Consider the following 16,827-nt stretch of genomic DNA (forward strand, 5'->3'; position numbering starts at 1 on the left):
AGGTCCTTTAACATGTGACTTTATCAGTGAGGCTCTTCTAGACCATTCTTTATAAAATAATCTTTTTCATTCTTCCTACCTTTATTTTCCTCCGTAACACTTTGTACTGCTGGTTGTGTTATATGTATACGCTTGTTTGTTTATTGTCTGTAAGATTGTAAACTCCATGAGAGCAAGGGCTTTCTTTGTTCAATGCTGCCCCCCAGTGCTTAGAACTGCGCCTCATTTATACCCTTTAATAAATATTTGTTAATGAGTGAATGAATATTCAAATTAAGATGACCACAATTTTTCATGTGGTTTATAATGTGGGAATAGCAGTAGGACAGGGTTTTGGGTTCTTTCCTAGAAACTCCTGTTAAAACGTGTTTTCTTTTCCCTTTCCTCCAGAGTTTATATTCAGAGCACCAATCAAATTAAGCAAGCCTGGGGAACTTCGTGAGGAATATGAAAGCCTGAGAAAGGTACGGTATATAGGTGATCACACCACTCATTTTCTTAAAGTAAATTGAAATGATAACATTAAAGAATACTTAGTGGGAGTTTTCAAAAATTTACAATGCAGAGCCTGTCTTTTTCCATATGACCTCATACTGTAGCTATAATGGAGGTAGAGTAAACCTTAACTAAGAACCCCTTTTTAGCTGTTCTTTCAAAGATGAAACTGTAGCTCACCTGGCCTGTCTTATACCTGCCGCAATAACTGGCCACCAAGAGGGGTATTCTTGGCCGGCCTTCCTTCCTTCCTTTAAATTAATTTGAGAGAGAGAGCGAGAGCGAGCGTGCAGGTGCTCCAGTGTAGGGAGGGACAGAGGGAGAGAATCTCAAGCCGACTCCCTACTGAGCCCGGAGCCTGCTGCAAGGGGGTTGGGGGGAGTCCATGCTGGGCTCCAGTCCCACCACCCATGGGATCCTCACCTGACCTCAGCCAAAAACAAGAGTCAGATTCTTAACCCAGTGAGCTACCCAGGTGCCCCTATTCTTGGCATTTAAATCTTGGTTAAAAGCCAACATATAAGCTCCAATAATAATAGCTTGTATTGCTTTTCCTTATCTTGCAAGGTTCCTCTAATTACATGTAACCGGTATTATCTTTTGTTGCTTTTACTCTGTTATGTACTGCAGAAGAACTGTAACTTAGGACAGTAAGGGGGGTAGTAAAATAATTTCCTAGGTAGAGAAAGTTTACCACTGGGAAAGCTTTTAGCAATGTCCCCATCATCTTATTTCCAATGTTTTCAAACTAATTGTGAATCACTTAGAAAATTAAGATGTCAAAAAGGCTGGTAAGAATTATGTTACAGGATTTATCAGTAGGGAAGAAAGGGATAAAGAAAGGGGGGGTAATCAGAAGGGGGAATGAAACATGAGAGACTATGGACTATGAGAAACAAACTGAGGGCTACAGAGGGGAGGGGGGTGGGGGAATGGGATAGACCGGTGATGGGTAGTAAGGAGGGCACATATTGCATGGTGCACTGGGTGTTATACACAACTAATCAATCATCGAGCCTTACATCGGAAACCGGGGATGTACTGTATGGTGACTAACATAATATAATAAAAAATCATTATTAAGATAAAAAAAAAAAAGCTGTGTTTATGATACTAGTTACATTTTTAAATTCATTACTATCGTGATGTCTTTTTTTATTCTAAATAAATATTCACTTTTGAGTATAGATTTATGTTTGTGGTTTTGTATTCTTTTTCTTAAAGAGAACCCCCAAAGTATATAAGCTCCAGGCCCTACAAAACCTGCCTCTGGTCATGGCTCCTCTGTGAGCTATTCTACATGTGGATATTTAATATTTTATAAAGGTAAGTAATCCACTTAATCTGGATCAGGCATCATCATAAAACAGGCGAGACAATAACATTATTGTGGCATTTTACACTGAATGAAAAACTCAGTGTTTGAAAAGGTCATGTTAAAGAGAAAATAGAGAACTCTGTTTAATTACTATTCATTCTTTGACTTTCTCTTTTAAATGAGAGTGTCAAATGTTAACTTGGGTCCTCATGCTCCTCTTATTTTGGTATTATGAGGGTTGTTTGGTTTTTAAATCACTTACAAAGCTTTTTTCTACCTAGGAAAAAATTCTTTATAGGGACCACATCAAAAGAACCACAGATTCCTCTTAATAAAATTCTAGGATCTGCAGATATTTAATTCTGATATACTTTTCTGCAAACTTGGAGGATATGGAAATTTTAAAGCTATCAGCTTGAAGATAAAAAACAAGGAATTGGAGGTGGAAAAAGGAGATGAAACAATGCATAGTAAGAGTAGAGGTTTTTAGAAGCTTTGGGAGAGAGAAAGAAACCTTGGGGAACTGTACTTTTACTCCTTTTAGGAGGGAGGGACAGAAAAATGTTTATTTTTTTTTTTTTAAGGATTTTATTTATTTATTCGACAGATAGAGACAGCCAGCGAGAGAGGGAACACAAGCAGGGGGAGTGGGAGAGGAAGAAGCAATCTCATAGCGGAAGAGCCTGATGTGGGGCTCGATCCCGGATCGCCGGGATCACGCCCTGAGCCGAAGGCACACGCTTAACCACTGTGCCACCCAGGCGCCCCCAGAAAAATGGTTTTAAAAGCATTTTAAATGGCAGAATGATGTTAAGTGAATCCAGGACAATCTCACCCTATATAAACTGGATTGGGTTTGGAAAACATTCACGTATGTCATTTGGGTTAAATAAATGACATATAGAGGGCCCTCCCCCCCATTCCAAGTACCCAAGTTGTTGGCATCCATCGTACAACCTGGAAAATGGAAATTCAAGTCAGAAAATCCAAAGGCACTAATTTGGCATATCTGTACAGTGGGATAATATTAGCAATCCAATCGAATGAACTCCTGGTACATGCTGCCACTTAGGTCAACCTCAAAAAGATGCTAAGTGAAAAGAACCAGATACAAGGGACCACATATTGTATGATTCCATTTGTAGGAAATGTCTAGAATAGACAAGTGTAATGGAGACAGACAGGAGACTAGTGGTTGGTTGAAGTAAGGGGCGGGAATGGGGCTTAGCACTAAAAGTGCATGAGCGATTTAATTGCAGTGGTAAAGATTTTTAAAACTGATTTATGGTGTGTTCCACAACTTGGTAAATTTACTAAAAGTCACTGCACTATATGTTTGAGGTGGATGAATTATATAACATGTAAACTATGCCTCCATAAAGTTGTAAAGAAAAATTAAAAGGCATTAGGCGTTTGGATGGAGGACCTGACAGAGAAAAGATGTCTCGTAGAGTGCGTATTTCTAAAACAAAACAAAGTAAATATCTAGATTACTGGATGGTTATCTAGGGAGGGAAATCCTTAAACGTTTCTATAAGCGGGCACCTGGGTGCCTCTGGCTCAGGTCATGATCCCAGAGTCCTGGGATCGAGCCCCATGTCAGGTGCTCTGCTGAGCAGGGAGCCTGCTTCTCCCTCTTCCTCTGCTTCCTCCCCCCTGCTCATGCTCTATCTCTCTCTCTGTCAAATAAATGAATAAAATCTTTAAAAAAGAAAAAGTTTCTACAAGCAAGGGATGATGAGTGGAAATTGGTTCTACACAACTCATCATTACTATTTTGATGCATCACATGCTACTAATATACTTTTTATTTGGTATATTTTATTTTGTTTAAGTGAGAGCAAAAACTTTTATAAGGGCTGGAAAAAATTAATAAGAAATTTTCTTCTTTTTTTTTTTTTAAAGATTTTATTTATTTATTTGACAGAGATAGAGACAGCCAGCGAGAGAGGGAACACAAGCAGGGGGAGTGGGAGAGGAAGAAGCAGGCTCATAGCAGAGGAGCCTGATGTGGGGCTCGATCCCATAATGCTGGGATCACGCCCTGAGCCGAAGGCAGACACTCAACCACTGTGCCACCCAGGCGCCCCAGAAATTTTATTCTTCTGATTCTAGTTCTTTTAAAAGATATTTACTTAGTAATCATAGATCCTCCTACTTGTGGGTAGTTTTATGCTTACTAAGGTTACTATGAGTTTCTAAATTGCATGATTCTATGAGTGGATTTGTATTTCTGAATATGTTTAAAGCTTTCTTCCTGCCATATATTGTAGATGATTTTTTCTTAATAAGAAAAACAATGCAGGAATATGCAAAGCAAAATGTGAAGGTTCCTCTTTCCCTTATTTCTCATTCTCTTCACCATAGTTAACTAGTATCGGCAGTTTAGTGTGTATCTTAGGTCTTGTATGTATTTACACACACACACACACACAACACACACACACACACACACAGAGACTTTAGTCTTTTTCAGGATAAATGAAATCATGGTGTATATTGATTTATTCATCAGATATTTTTTGTGTCCCTACTGTGTGCCAGGCATTGGGGATGTGGTGCTGAAGAAGACACCCAAGGTCCTTGCCCAGGGAGGTTCCATTCTAGTGCAGAAGACAGTAAATAAGCAAACAAATACTTACTATATATTAATAAGGTAGGATCAGAAGAGTCACGGGGCATGGAGAGGAAACTTGAGGAGACACAAAAAAGCTGTTTTAGATAGAGTAATCAGGAAAGTCTCTCAGAGAAGGCAACATTTGCGTTGCTGCCTGGAAGAAGTGAGGTAGCAAGCCAAGTAAAAGTATGCAGAAAGAGGATTTCAGGCAAAGGAGCCACAAATGCAGAGACCCCGAGACAGGAACAAGTTTGGCTTGTTCAAGGAACAGTGCGGCTGGAGCTTGAGTGTGCAAGTGGTGGGTGGGAGGGTGGTATGGGGATTTGGTAGGAGATGAGTTGGGAGAAATAAAAGGGCCAGATCGAAGAAGGCCCAGTTAACCTGTTAAGGAACCTAAGTTTATTTTCAGTGTGATGTGAAGCCAGTAATATGATCTGACTCATACTTTTAAAAGGTCTCTGGTTGTGCTGTGGGGAATAAACAGTAATGGAGTTAGGAATTCTATTTACTGTGAATAGTAGAGACCCAAAAATAACGACCCAAACAAATTAGGAGTTTTATTTTTCTCAAGTAACAAAAACCAGATGTAGGCAGCCCAGGGCTGATACAGCAGTTTCATGACATCGGGAAGTCAGGTTCCTTGTGTCTTTCTGTTTGTGTCTTCAAGTGTGCCTGTTTCCTTGTACTGTGGGTTGGCTGATCCTCTCTGGAATCACATCTAGACAGAAGGTAGGGGGAGAAAGACACATATATCAGCTGAATTGGGTTTTGTTTTTTTTTTTTTAAGAGCTTTCTCCAAAGCCCCACCCAGTGACTTCATGCATGCTTCATAGTCCAGTGTCATAGACTGTCTCTAGCTGCCAGGGAGTCAGGGAATCAGTGTTTTAGCTGGGTACATTAACTTCCCAAGGAAGATCTGGGTTCTCTGGGAAAGGAAGTAAAGAACGGATAATGAGCTAGGTAGCTAGCAGTCTGTGACTCATGGGACAAGTACGGAAATAAGACCAATCAGGGCACTTCTAGATAAAGCAGCGTGTTGGGTTTAAGCACGGTTAGGGTTTTGCTCAGAAGTATGGCAGAAGGAGAGATGCAGTGGATGGGAACGTGTATACAAGGACGTTGTTGTGTTTTGGACCATGTTTTTGAGGAGGTTATTTAAGGAGGGAATTGAGGAGACGACGACATGATGGACAGCGAAAGCGTGGTAGGGTCAATGGATTGAGGTTTTGATGGTGATAGAGGATTGTAAAAGTAGGGTCACTAGCATACCAGTCAAGCCGGAAAGCTAGGAAGTGGTGGTCTAAATGTGAGAGGCTCAAAAGTGAAACTGGAGGTAGTTTAGTTACTGGACAGGAGAATGTTTGAGTTTGATCAGGGAGTAGACAACTGAAGCAGGATGGAAGAAAAGACTTATTTAGGAGGAAGTAAAGGAACTGAGAGAGTCTACTGATGTTGACTTTTTCAGGAACAATCACTGGAGTAGTTGGAGAGAAACATAGGTGCTAAGTATTTCTGTGAATAAGGGGGATTGACAAAGAGATAGGAGACTAGCAGAAAGAAGGGTTGTGAGTGTTAACAGTCTGATGGCTTCAGAGAAGCTAGGATTTGTGAGGAATAGTATGATGTATTCTGTAACTTGCTCTTTTTTTCACTAACAATATGTGGGTTTTTTTGTGGGAGATAAGGCTTTCATATAGATATTTTTTTCATCCTGAGTGATATTTCATAGTATGGATGAGGCATAATTCACTTAACTATTCCATTATCATTAGTCATTTAAATTCTTTCCAATTTCTGCCAGCGTTAAAGAGATGTTGTACTGAATACACATGAACAGATGGGAGCAAATACTTCCTTTAGGTTAGATTCCTAGAAGTGAAAGTTCAGGGTCAAATGGTATGTACACTTTGTATTTGGTGGATAGTAACAAATTGCCTTTTATTTTTTTTAAGATTTTATTTATTTGTTTGAGAGAGAGAGCAAGCACGAGTGGGGGGAGGGGCAGAGGGAGAGGGAGAAGCAGGCTCCCCGCCGAGCAGGGAGTCTGACACGCGGCTCTCAGTCCCAGGACCCTGGGATCATGACCTGCGCCGAAGGAAGCCCTTTAACCAACCGAGCCATCCACGTGCCCCAACAAATTGCCTTTTAAAAAGACCTTTTTCAACTAACTCTCACCAACAGTAAAAGAGAGTCCCCCTTCTTTAAATCCTTGCCAAACTTTTATCATTATTTTTAATATTTTGCTAATCTGCTAGATAAAAATGATCTCATTGGTTTAATTTACATTTCCCTGATTACTAGTGAGGAGGAGCATTGATATTTTCTGGTCATTTACATGTTTTCTGTGCATTGCTTGTTCATAATCTTTAAATATGAAAACCAGTTTTATCTTTTGAGCATTTGTAAACTTTACTACTAATGGCATGCTTTTTTTTTTTTTTCCCCCTGTGCTTTCATAGATATATTGTATTCAAAGTTTCTGGCTTCTTTTTTCCCCCTGACATTTTTGGGGTTTTTAAGTGGAAGGAGAAAATTAGCATGTGCTCAGGTCCTCTATCTTGTTACCTTGCTTGAGGAAATAATTTTGTTATATTCATTCTTTTTTTTTTTTTTTTAAAGATTTTATTTATTTATTCGACAGAGAGAGAGACAGCCAGCGAGAGAGGGAACACAAGCAGGGGGAGTGGGGGAGGAAGAAGCAGGCTCCTAGCGGAGGAGCCTGATGTGGGGCTCGATCCCATAACGCCGGGATCACGCCCTGAGCCGAAGGCAGACGCTCAACCGCTGTGCCACCCAGGCACCCCTGTTATATTCATTCTTGAATATGTGTGTGCGTGTATGTGTGTGCGTGTGCGTGTGTGTGTGTATGTGTGTGTGTATAGTGTATGTATATATTCTTGTTATATTCTTGTCTGCAGTAAATGTCTGTTGAAATAAAAAATAATTTTAGCGAGAAATTATTTCAATATTGATATCTTTATGTTTCTATTCTATGTGAGACCATTGTCATTTTTGCTTAAAGATTTTTTTTTTTAAAGATTTTATTTATTTATTTGACAGAGATAGAGACAGCCAGCGAGAGAGGGAACACAAGCAGGGGGAGTGGGAGAGGAAGAAGCAGGCTCACAGCAGAGGAGCCTGATGTGGGGCTCGATCCCATAACTCCAGGATCACGCCCTGAGCCGAAGGCAGACGCTCTGCCACCCAGGCGCCCCTCATTTTTGTCTTTTGAAGTAATTGATTCATCTCTATAAGTTCTGCTTCTTGGCTGGATTAAGCTTATTACTTAGACCATTATTTCTTCTGTTTCTATAATCTGTTCGATGCTGAATTTTGGCCACATGGTTAAAGAGTTGCTTTCTGTTAGAGTTAGGAAACGTATATGTCATCCACATGGTCTTGTTTGTCTTCTTTGAATCATTTTACTCCGAAGGGTTGAAAGTCAGGGGAAAACAGCCTCTGCTTCTAGACTGCTTATGTTCCTGGTTGCTGTAGTGGGAAAGATGAACTGCTCTTGATAATTCTGTGGGTCACATGAGTGGTTTAGGCTTTCTCTGAATTGGTTTACTGACCTATCCGTTTTCTTTTTTCTCCTTCCCTACTGGTTCGTTTTTGAGGAGTATTTTCTCCCCATTGCTGGCTGAATTATTCAAGTAGTGAGCACACGGTTCTTAGTCATCAGAGCACAGGGTAATCAGATATGGTCAATGGGTTACTGACGTGAATAATGTCTCTGTAAGGCAGACACTAACTTTTGTGAAGGATTTTTTTAAAGGTAAGTAAACTTTTAGGACCTAATTGTTTTTGAAATTATGTATCTTTCAAGTCTCTTTTATTATCTTTATGCCATGAACTTAAAATGTAATGCACTTTATTAAAACTAGGACATTTCATGGGGCGCCTGGGTGGCTCGTTCGGTTAAGCGTCTGCCTTCGGGTCAGGTCATGATCCCAGGGTCCTAATCGGGCTTTCTGCTCAGCGAGAAGCCTGCTTCTCCCTCTGTCCCTCCCCCTGCCCATGCTGTCTGTCTTTTGCTTTCTGGCTTAGAACATTTCACTCAAATCTATTTGGCTATTCAGTGCATCATGAGCTGAATGTTGAGCTGGCCTTAAGCAACCCCCCCCCCCCCCCCCGCTTTGTAAAAATCTGCTTCTTTTACAAGGAGCTTGTATTTACCTAGAAAGTTTAAAATATGTTCTGTCACACCGCAGAAGCAGCAGAGTGCTCGTTTAAATTTTTCTTTCCTATTAGATTGTAAAATCTTTCAAGGTGGATCTGTTTGTTTAGTCTCTTGAACTCTCCGCTGCATGTAAGATACGGCCATCCCTACTGATCCCTGGGGCGCACGGTCCGTGACCCCCAGTGGGTGCCCGAAACTGTGGATGGTACCCAACGCTGTATATACCGCGGTTTACCCCGCACATACATACTTACGATACAGTTTAATTTGTAAATTAGGCACAGTAAGGGATTAACAACGATAACTAATAATAAAATAGAGCAGTTAGAACAGTATGCTGTAATAAACGTCCTGTGAACGTGGTCTCTCTCTCTCTCTCAAAACATCTTGTACTGTACTTACCCTTCCCGAGATAACGTGAGATGATAAATCACCTACGTGATGAGGCGAAGTGGAGTGAGTAGGCACTGACTGTGATGCGGTGTTAGGCTGCTGTGGACCTGATGGCATGTCAGAAGGAGGATCGTTTGCTTCCGGACCGAGGTTGACTGAAACTGCCCACGGCGAGATCACGGATGGGGAGGCAGTGGGGCGGTTTACCGTAGTATCGTAGTATCGGGCACATAGGTATTCATTGAATGCTGATTGAATTGATTGCTTGATCATCTAGTTTCAAAGCCCCTTCTTTTAAGACAAATGCTGCCTCGTGTAGGGACGGATAGCTGGCTCACAGTAGAACTAGATATGTTTTAAGATCTCTAGAGTTCTTTTTGCTACAACATTTGTTATTTTTTTCGGATTCCTCTAAAATGTTATTGTGTAATCTTTGAGGAAATGCCTGCCTTTGGCAGGTGCTGATGGGCCTCTTTCTAGAACCAGAAAATAGATAACAGTATCTCATAGTACATCTTCAAGGAAAGGAAAGCGATGTGGTACTAAGCAGGAAAAACTCGCAAAACAATAAATTCTCATTTTGACTGCCTGAGGGAAGAACAGTTAGCTGTTGCTGAAAAAATCTAAAAATGTTAAACCTCATTGTTTTCTTCTTTTGCTCTTCGCATCTATTCAGACAAGGTCAGGAGCAACTGTTTTGGGGGGAGGAGGCAGCAAAGCAAGCTTTATTGAACCATAGCAAAGTGATGTACAAAGCTCCCAAAGAGGGAGGGGACCCCAGGGGGTTGCCCAAGGTCAGGAGCAACTTTACGAAGTAATGGCTTTTCAAAGAAAATAACGTTCGGGAAATTTAAAGCCTGATCAAATGTAATTATAATAGCAGGCTAGTCAAGCGATTTCTGCGATGTGCTGTCTTTCCTTGTCTCTTTGATTTGTGAGAGGAGAGGATCGGTAAGTATAAGATTATTGTATTAGTGTAATAGTTTTTATGGTGTAGAGAATAGTCGAAATAAAGTCATTTCAATGCTACTTGTGAAAGCCAAACTAGAGAATTTTGTAGAGCAGTCACAACTCTATTTATTTATTTAATTACCTACTTATTAATTAATTAATTAATTTGACAAAGAGAGAGAAAGAGAGAGAGCGCGGACATAAGCAGGGGCAGAGGGAGAGGGAGAAGCTGCGGCACTCGATCCCAGGACCCTGGGATCATGACCTCAGCCGAAGGCTTAACTGACTTCTAACTAACGCTTAACCAACTGAGCCACCCAGGCATCCCGAGCAGTTGCAGCTCTTGTTACAAAACTCTTACAAAATAAAAAATGTTTTCTTTTGTAAGAATATCTGACTAGTAAAGGTTTTAATAAATTAAAATTTTTTTCCTGTATAAAAGTAAGCAGAATTGTAAAAAGGAAAGTAGTTCAGGTAATGAAAAGATTTAAAGAAGAAAGGGAAGATTACCAGTAATCCTGCCACCTAATAACCACATTTAAATGTGTATCATAAATTTAAGCTTAAGACTTTTCACAAAATAGATTTGGAATCACACTAAAGAAGCCATTTTTACTGATCTTTTTATTCAGCATATCATGTGAAATTTTCCATATCAATAAGTTTAGATCCATGCCAACATTTTTAGTGATTATATAGGGTAACAGAAAATATCACTGTAACATATCACATGTATGCCAATATTTTCCTTAAAGCCAGAACCATTCAAGAATGAGAAATAACTTTGAAAAATGATATTTCAAAAAGATGCCACAAAATAATTTTTAAAAGTTCTCATCTCTAGCCAAATTTATGTAAAAATTCACAGGTAATCTGTTTTCGGTGGAATTGCAAGCGTGGTTATATTTTTCTGGATACAAATGAGAGTGTAAAGTCTCCTTTGCTGCTTCTTACATCTGAGACTCAATTTTTGTGTTTATCTGAAACTGAAAAAAAATGCATGTGTTTTACAGGTCACAATACAGGTGTGGTGTGGATATTTTACATTACGCTAAGCAACATTATATTATAATGAGTAAGAACCAACCGTCCGAGTTCAAATCCTGTGTGAATTTGGGCTCCGTGTCTTATGAGTTCTTCATCTGTAAAATGGACACCATAGTACTTAGCTTATAGGGCTATTGTGAAATAGTACCTGGCACATAGTAGTCCCTATATAAGGATTATTATTATTCTTTAAAATTTGGAATTCTGAAAAATCTACAACAAAATAACCCCCACCATTGCTGCCATTTGTTTGAGTAAACAGTGACTGACCATCAGAAAGTCATAGTCGGAAGCTAGAAAGTTAGAGTGTGAGCCAAAGGAATTCAAATTTTTTTGAACTTTGGACAGTGAGGAGGGCCTGTCTTTGCCTTTTCATAATTGATGACTTCCAGATCTTTCTTTCTACTTCTCATATGTGCGTTTCCTCCCATTCATTCAGCCTTTTAGCTTGGCAACTAAACATGTGACTTCTGGAGTATCTGCTGGTTTAATTTATGTGTAACCTTGAATGCCTGCAATTACTATTTTTTTTAATGATTTTTTATTATATTATGTTAGTCACCATACAGTACATCCCCGGTTTCTGATGTAAAGCTCGATGATTCACTAGTTGCGTATAACACCCAGTGCACCATGCAATACGTGCCCTCCTTACTACCCATCACCAGCCTATCCCATTCCCCTACCCCCCTCCCCTCTGAGGCCCTCAGTTTGTTTCTCATAGTCCATAGTCTCTCATGCTTCATTCCCCCTTCTGATTACCCCCCCCTTTCTTTACCCCTTTCTTCTCCTACTGATCATCCTAGTTCTTATGTTCCATAGATGAGAGAAATCATATGATAATTGTCTTTCTCTGCTTGACTTATTTCACTTAGCATTATCTCCTCCAGTGCCGTCCATGTTGCAGCAAATGTTGAGAACTCATTCTTTCTGATAGCTGAGTAATATTCCATTGTATATATGGACCACAACTTCTTAATCCAGTCATCTGTTGAAGGGCATCTCGGCTCCTTCCACGATTTAGCTATTGTGGACATTGCTGCTATGAACATTGGGGTGCATATGGCCCTTCTCTTCACTATGTCTGTATCTTTGGGGTAAACACCCAGTAGTGCAATGGCTGGATCATAGGGTAGCTCAATTTTTAACTTTTTAAGGGACCTCCACGCTGTTTTCCAGAGTGGCTGTACCAACTTGCATTCCCACCAACGATGTAGGAGGGATCCCCTTTCTCCACATCCTCTCCAACAATTGTTGTTTCTTGCCTTGTCTATTTTTGCCATTCTAACTGGCGTAAGGTGGTATCTCCATGTGGTTTTGATTTGAATTTCCCTGATGGCTAATGATTTTGAACATCTTTTCATGTGTCTGTAGCCATTTGTATGTCTTCATTGGAAAAGTGTCTGTTCATATCTTCTGCCCATTTTTTGATTTGTTTATTTGTTTCTCGTGTATTGAGTTTGAGAAGTTCTTTGTAGATCTTGGATACCAGTCCTTTATCTGTAGTGTCATTTGCAAATATATTCTCCCATTCCGTGGGCTGCCTCTTAGTTTTTTTGACTGTTTCCTTGGCTGTGCAGAAGCTTTTTATCTTGATGAAGTCCCATAAATTCATTTTATCTTTTGTTTCTCTTGCCTTTGGGGATGTGTCATGAAAAAGGTTGCTTTGGCCGATGTCGTAGAGGTTGCTGCCTATGTTCTCCTCTAGAATTTTGATGGATTCCTGTCTCACATCGAGGTCTTTCATCCATTTGGAGTTTATTTTTGTGTATGGTGTGAGAGAGTGGTCAAGTTTCATTCTTTTGCATGTAGCTGTCCAATTTTCCCAGCACCATTTATTGAAGAGACTGTCTTTTTTCCACCGGAGGCTTTTTCCTGCTTTATCAAAGATTAGTTGCCCAAAGAGCCGAGGGTCCATTTCTGGGTTCTCTATTCTGTTCCATTGGTCTATGTGTCTGTTTTTGTGCCAGTACCATGCTGTCTTTGTGATCACAGCTTTGTAGTACAGCTCGAAATCTGGCATTGTGATGCCCCCAGCTTTGTTTTTCCTTTTCAACAGTTCCTTGGAGATTCAGGGCCTTTTCTGTTTCCATACAAATTTAAGGACTATTTGTTCCAGTTCTTTGAAAAATGTCCTCGGTATTTTGATCGGGATAGCATTGAAAGTGTAGATTGCTCTGGGTAGCATGGACATTTTAACTATGTTAATTCTTCCAATCCATGAGCATGGAATATCTTTCCATCTTTTTATGTCTTCCTCAGTGTCTTTCAAGAGTGATTTATAGTTTCTAGAATATAGATCCTTTACGTCTCTGGTTAAGTTAATTCCAAGGTAACGTATGGTTTTTGGTGCTATTGTAAATGGGATGGATTCCCTAATTTCTCTTTCTTCAGTCTCGTTATTCGTGTATAGAAATGCAATTGATTTCTGAGCATTGATTTTGTATCCCGCCACGTTACTGAATTGCTCTATAACTTCTAATAGTTTGGGAGTATATTCTTTTAGGTTTTCCATATAGAGTATCATATCATCTGTGAAGAGAGACATTTTGACTTCTTCTCTGCCGACTTGGATACCTTTGATCCCTTTTTGTTGTCTGATTGCTGTTGCAAGGACTTCTAGTACTATGTTGAATAATAGTGGCGAGAGTGGGCATCCTTGCCGTGTTCCTGATCTGAAGGGAAAGGCTTCCAGCTTTTCCCCATTGAGAATAATATTGCCTGCAATTACTTTTAAAGCCTATATTGAAGTAATTTTAAACACCTTATTACATAAAGGAGAAAATTTGTAAAATCTTATCTTGGCATAAATATTTATATGTGCTTAATTCTAAACATAACATTTAAATTGAAAGGTGTTTGAGAATTTAAAGTGAAGGGAGCATAGTATCAAATATGATATCTTTAAAATTAGGTCAGAATCATAAGAGCAAATCAATTGCTTTGGTGCTATTTATGTGATTGCTCAAGTAGAAATCATGGTGTTAGCCTTCTATGCAAGAGATCATTTGCTGTGATTCAGGATGTTGTGAAATGGAAACTGGAGGTAGTCCTAGTTTAACCAAAATGCTTTTTTTTTTTCTTTTTTTTTTTGGTGGGAGCATCAGCAATAATCACCAATTAGACCCTATAGGAGTGGTAACTGTTAGTATCAAAGGAGAGTCTAAGAACCAGATAGAAGATATAAAGAATTGACTGCTCTGGATACCAAAGTAAATTGAAATGTTCTGACATTAATTTTTTTTTAAAGATTTTATTTATTTATTCGATAGAGATAGAGACAGCCAGTGAGAGAGAGAACACAAGCAGGGGGAGTGGGAGAGGAAGAAGCAGGCTCCTAGCGGAGGAGCCCGATGTGGGGCTCGATCCCAGAACGCCAGGATCACGCCCTGAGCCGAAGGCAGACGCTTAACCGCTGTGCCACCCAGGCGCCCCTGACATTAATTTGGTTAGCACCTTCATCACGCTTGAAGTGATGGTTCTGAAGCAGTAGTATTATACTCCTACTTTATCAGCTTATATTCCTTTCATAACCTCCCTAAGAATTTAAAATATTTTTATACCCTCTATTAAAGAATAAGCCCTAGACATCAACAAAAATGTATTCCACCCATTTATTGAGTTGGTGATATTTAGTGGGTACAACCTTACGGACTATAAGCGAATGATTTGTAAGATTGTTAAAAATATGTTGAAGATAAACTTAAAGATTCCTGTTTCAGCTTTGTGAATGTCTTAGGGGTCTAGAGTCCCCGTTTGAGACCCTTTGGCCCAGAGATGAGTAGAAAATGTAGACAGTGAGTTAAATGTGTGTAACTCATGTTATTTACTGAATGTTTTCATACATCATCATCTTAATTTATAGGAAAAATTAGTTATCACTTGTTGGTAGGAGGCAGATGAATGAAACACATGAAGCTGTGTGGTCCTACGGTTGTCACAAGCTATTTCTGTAGTCTCTCGTTGGGTAGTGGACCATTTTACCAATTCAGATAAGAAAATGAAAAAATTATAGATGAATGAGCTGCTTGTCTTTAAAGTGCCATCGGGCAGCCCTCCTCCCACCAGCCCTGTGTTCTTGGCACTGTCAGGTTGATTGGTTACCTTTTGTTGTGGAATGGAGAGAAACTCCCCCAAAGCATGGGGACTAGTAGGGTCACCACAACAGGACAGTTTGTATCACAGAATATTTGTTGAAAGGACCTTTTCAAAATTATTTAGCCCAACCTTATTCACTTCAGTTACATTCTGCAAGAACATAAGCCCAGTGCGAGCCGCTTTGTCATTTTTGGTCAGGGCTCTATCCTCAGCACTAAAAATATGCCTGACACATAGCTTCTAGTGCTCTGCAATTATCTGTGAAACTGAACTTTCTGAACACAGATCCCAGTCTCGAACTCAAGCAGGAGAGGGGAAATCAAGGATGAAGAGGACACAGTTTCCCTTCAAAAGAAGCTCATAGTGTCTGGGGGCCACAGATTTGAGAACAGGTAACTAGACGCAAGTAATTTACTTTAAAATCCATGATACGGGGTGCCTGTGTGGCACAGCGGTTAAGCGTCTGCCTTCGGCTCAGGGCGTGATCCCGGCGTTCTGGGATCGAGCCCCACATCAGGCTCCTCCGCTATGAGCCTACTTCTTCCTCTCCCACTCCCCCTGCTTGTGTTCCCTCTCTCACTGGCTGTCTCTCTCTCTGTCAAATAAATAAAATCTTTAAAAAAAATAAAAAATAAAATAAAATCCATGATAGAAGTACTTTCTGGATGTTATGAAATATACTTGAAAAGATTTCATTTGAAATAGTGTGATATATATATGTGTTTTGTTTTCATCTCTAAGCATGGCCAGTGAACATTCGAAGTACTTGTAGGGAACACACACTTTGGAGTGGTTATGTAGCCCTCGAAAGACTATGATCAGAACCTTCACTTCATGGGCTCTGATAAGCTGTTCTGTTATTTCTATAATCATCTAGCACCTGAGGTTTGTTAACTAGCCTAACAGATGTTAGAAATGATTTCAAAAGTTTTAATTTCTGGGGGCGCCTGGGTGGCACAGCGGTTAAGCATCTGCCTTTGGCTCAGGGCATGATCCTGGCGTTCTGGGATCGAGCCCCACATCAGGCTCCTCCGCTATGAGCCTGCTTCTTCCTCTCCCACTCCCCCTGCTTGTGTTCCCTCTCTCGCTGGCTGTCTCTATCTCTGTCGAATAAATAAATAAAATCTTAAAAAAAAAGTTTTAATTTCTGTAATATGCAAACAAAATAAAAGTGGGGAGAACAGTAAAATGAACGCCTGAATACTGATTACCCAGATTCTACAATTTTGAAGATAAATAATTTTTCATGGTGAAGTGAGTATTGTTCAAGACATATGGATTAACTACAAATCTGGTACAGGCGTTTCTGCCCTTGCGTGAATAGGATTTAAGAATCTAGCGAGCTCAGTGGCCTGTTGCATCTACGGAACATTGCCCTGTGGCTAGGAATTTTGTTTGGCTTTGTGTTTAGCTGTTAGTGGAAAATTCACTTACCTGATTCTGACCAGGGGATTAGTTGAATCCTGCTACTAAAATATTGCCTTGAGTGAAACTGGCATGCACGATATTTACTGTAGTATCTAAAAGAATAGGAAGCTGGCTGGAACTTCATGATACTTAAAGAATAGGTTATAAGACACTTAACATTTTTTAAGTGCTATAGAATATATATAACACAAAAATTTGCCATTTTAACCATTTTAAAGTGTACCGTTCAGTATCCTTAAAGTACATTCACAGGGGCGCCTGGGTGGCACAGCGGTTGAGCGTCTGCCTTCGGCTCAGGGC

General features: G+C 39.9%; 1 protein-coding gene across 1 annotated transcript in view; it reads left to right on the forward strand.

Moving 5' to 3' along the window:
- The window catches only part of RNF169 (ring finger protein 169), an 84,571-nt gene that overhangs the window by 31,769 nt on the left and 35,975 nt on the right, over nucleotides 1-16,827 (forward strand). The window contains 1 exon segment of the mRNA XM_008707427.2: nucleotides 391-464. Within this exon segment, the coding sequence (XP_008705649.2) occupies nucleotides 391-464 (74 nt within the window).

Source organism: Ursus maritimus, unplaced genomic scaffold (genome assembly GCF_017311325.1).
Source record: "Ursus maritimus isolate PB19 unplaced genomic scaffold, ASM1731132v1 scaffold_16, whole genome shotgun sequence".
Taxonomy (NCBI): Eukaryota; Metazoa; Chordata; class Mammalia; order Carnivora; family Ursidae; genus Ursus; species Ursus maritimus.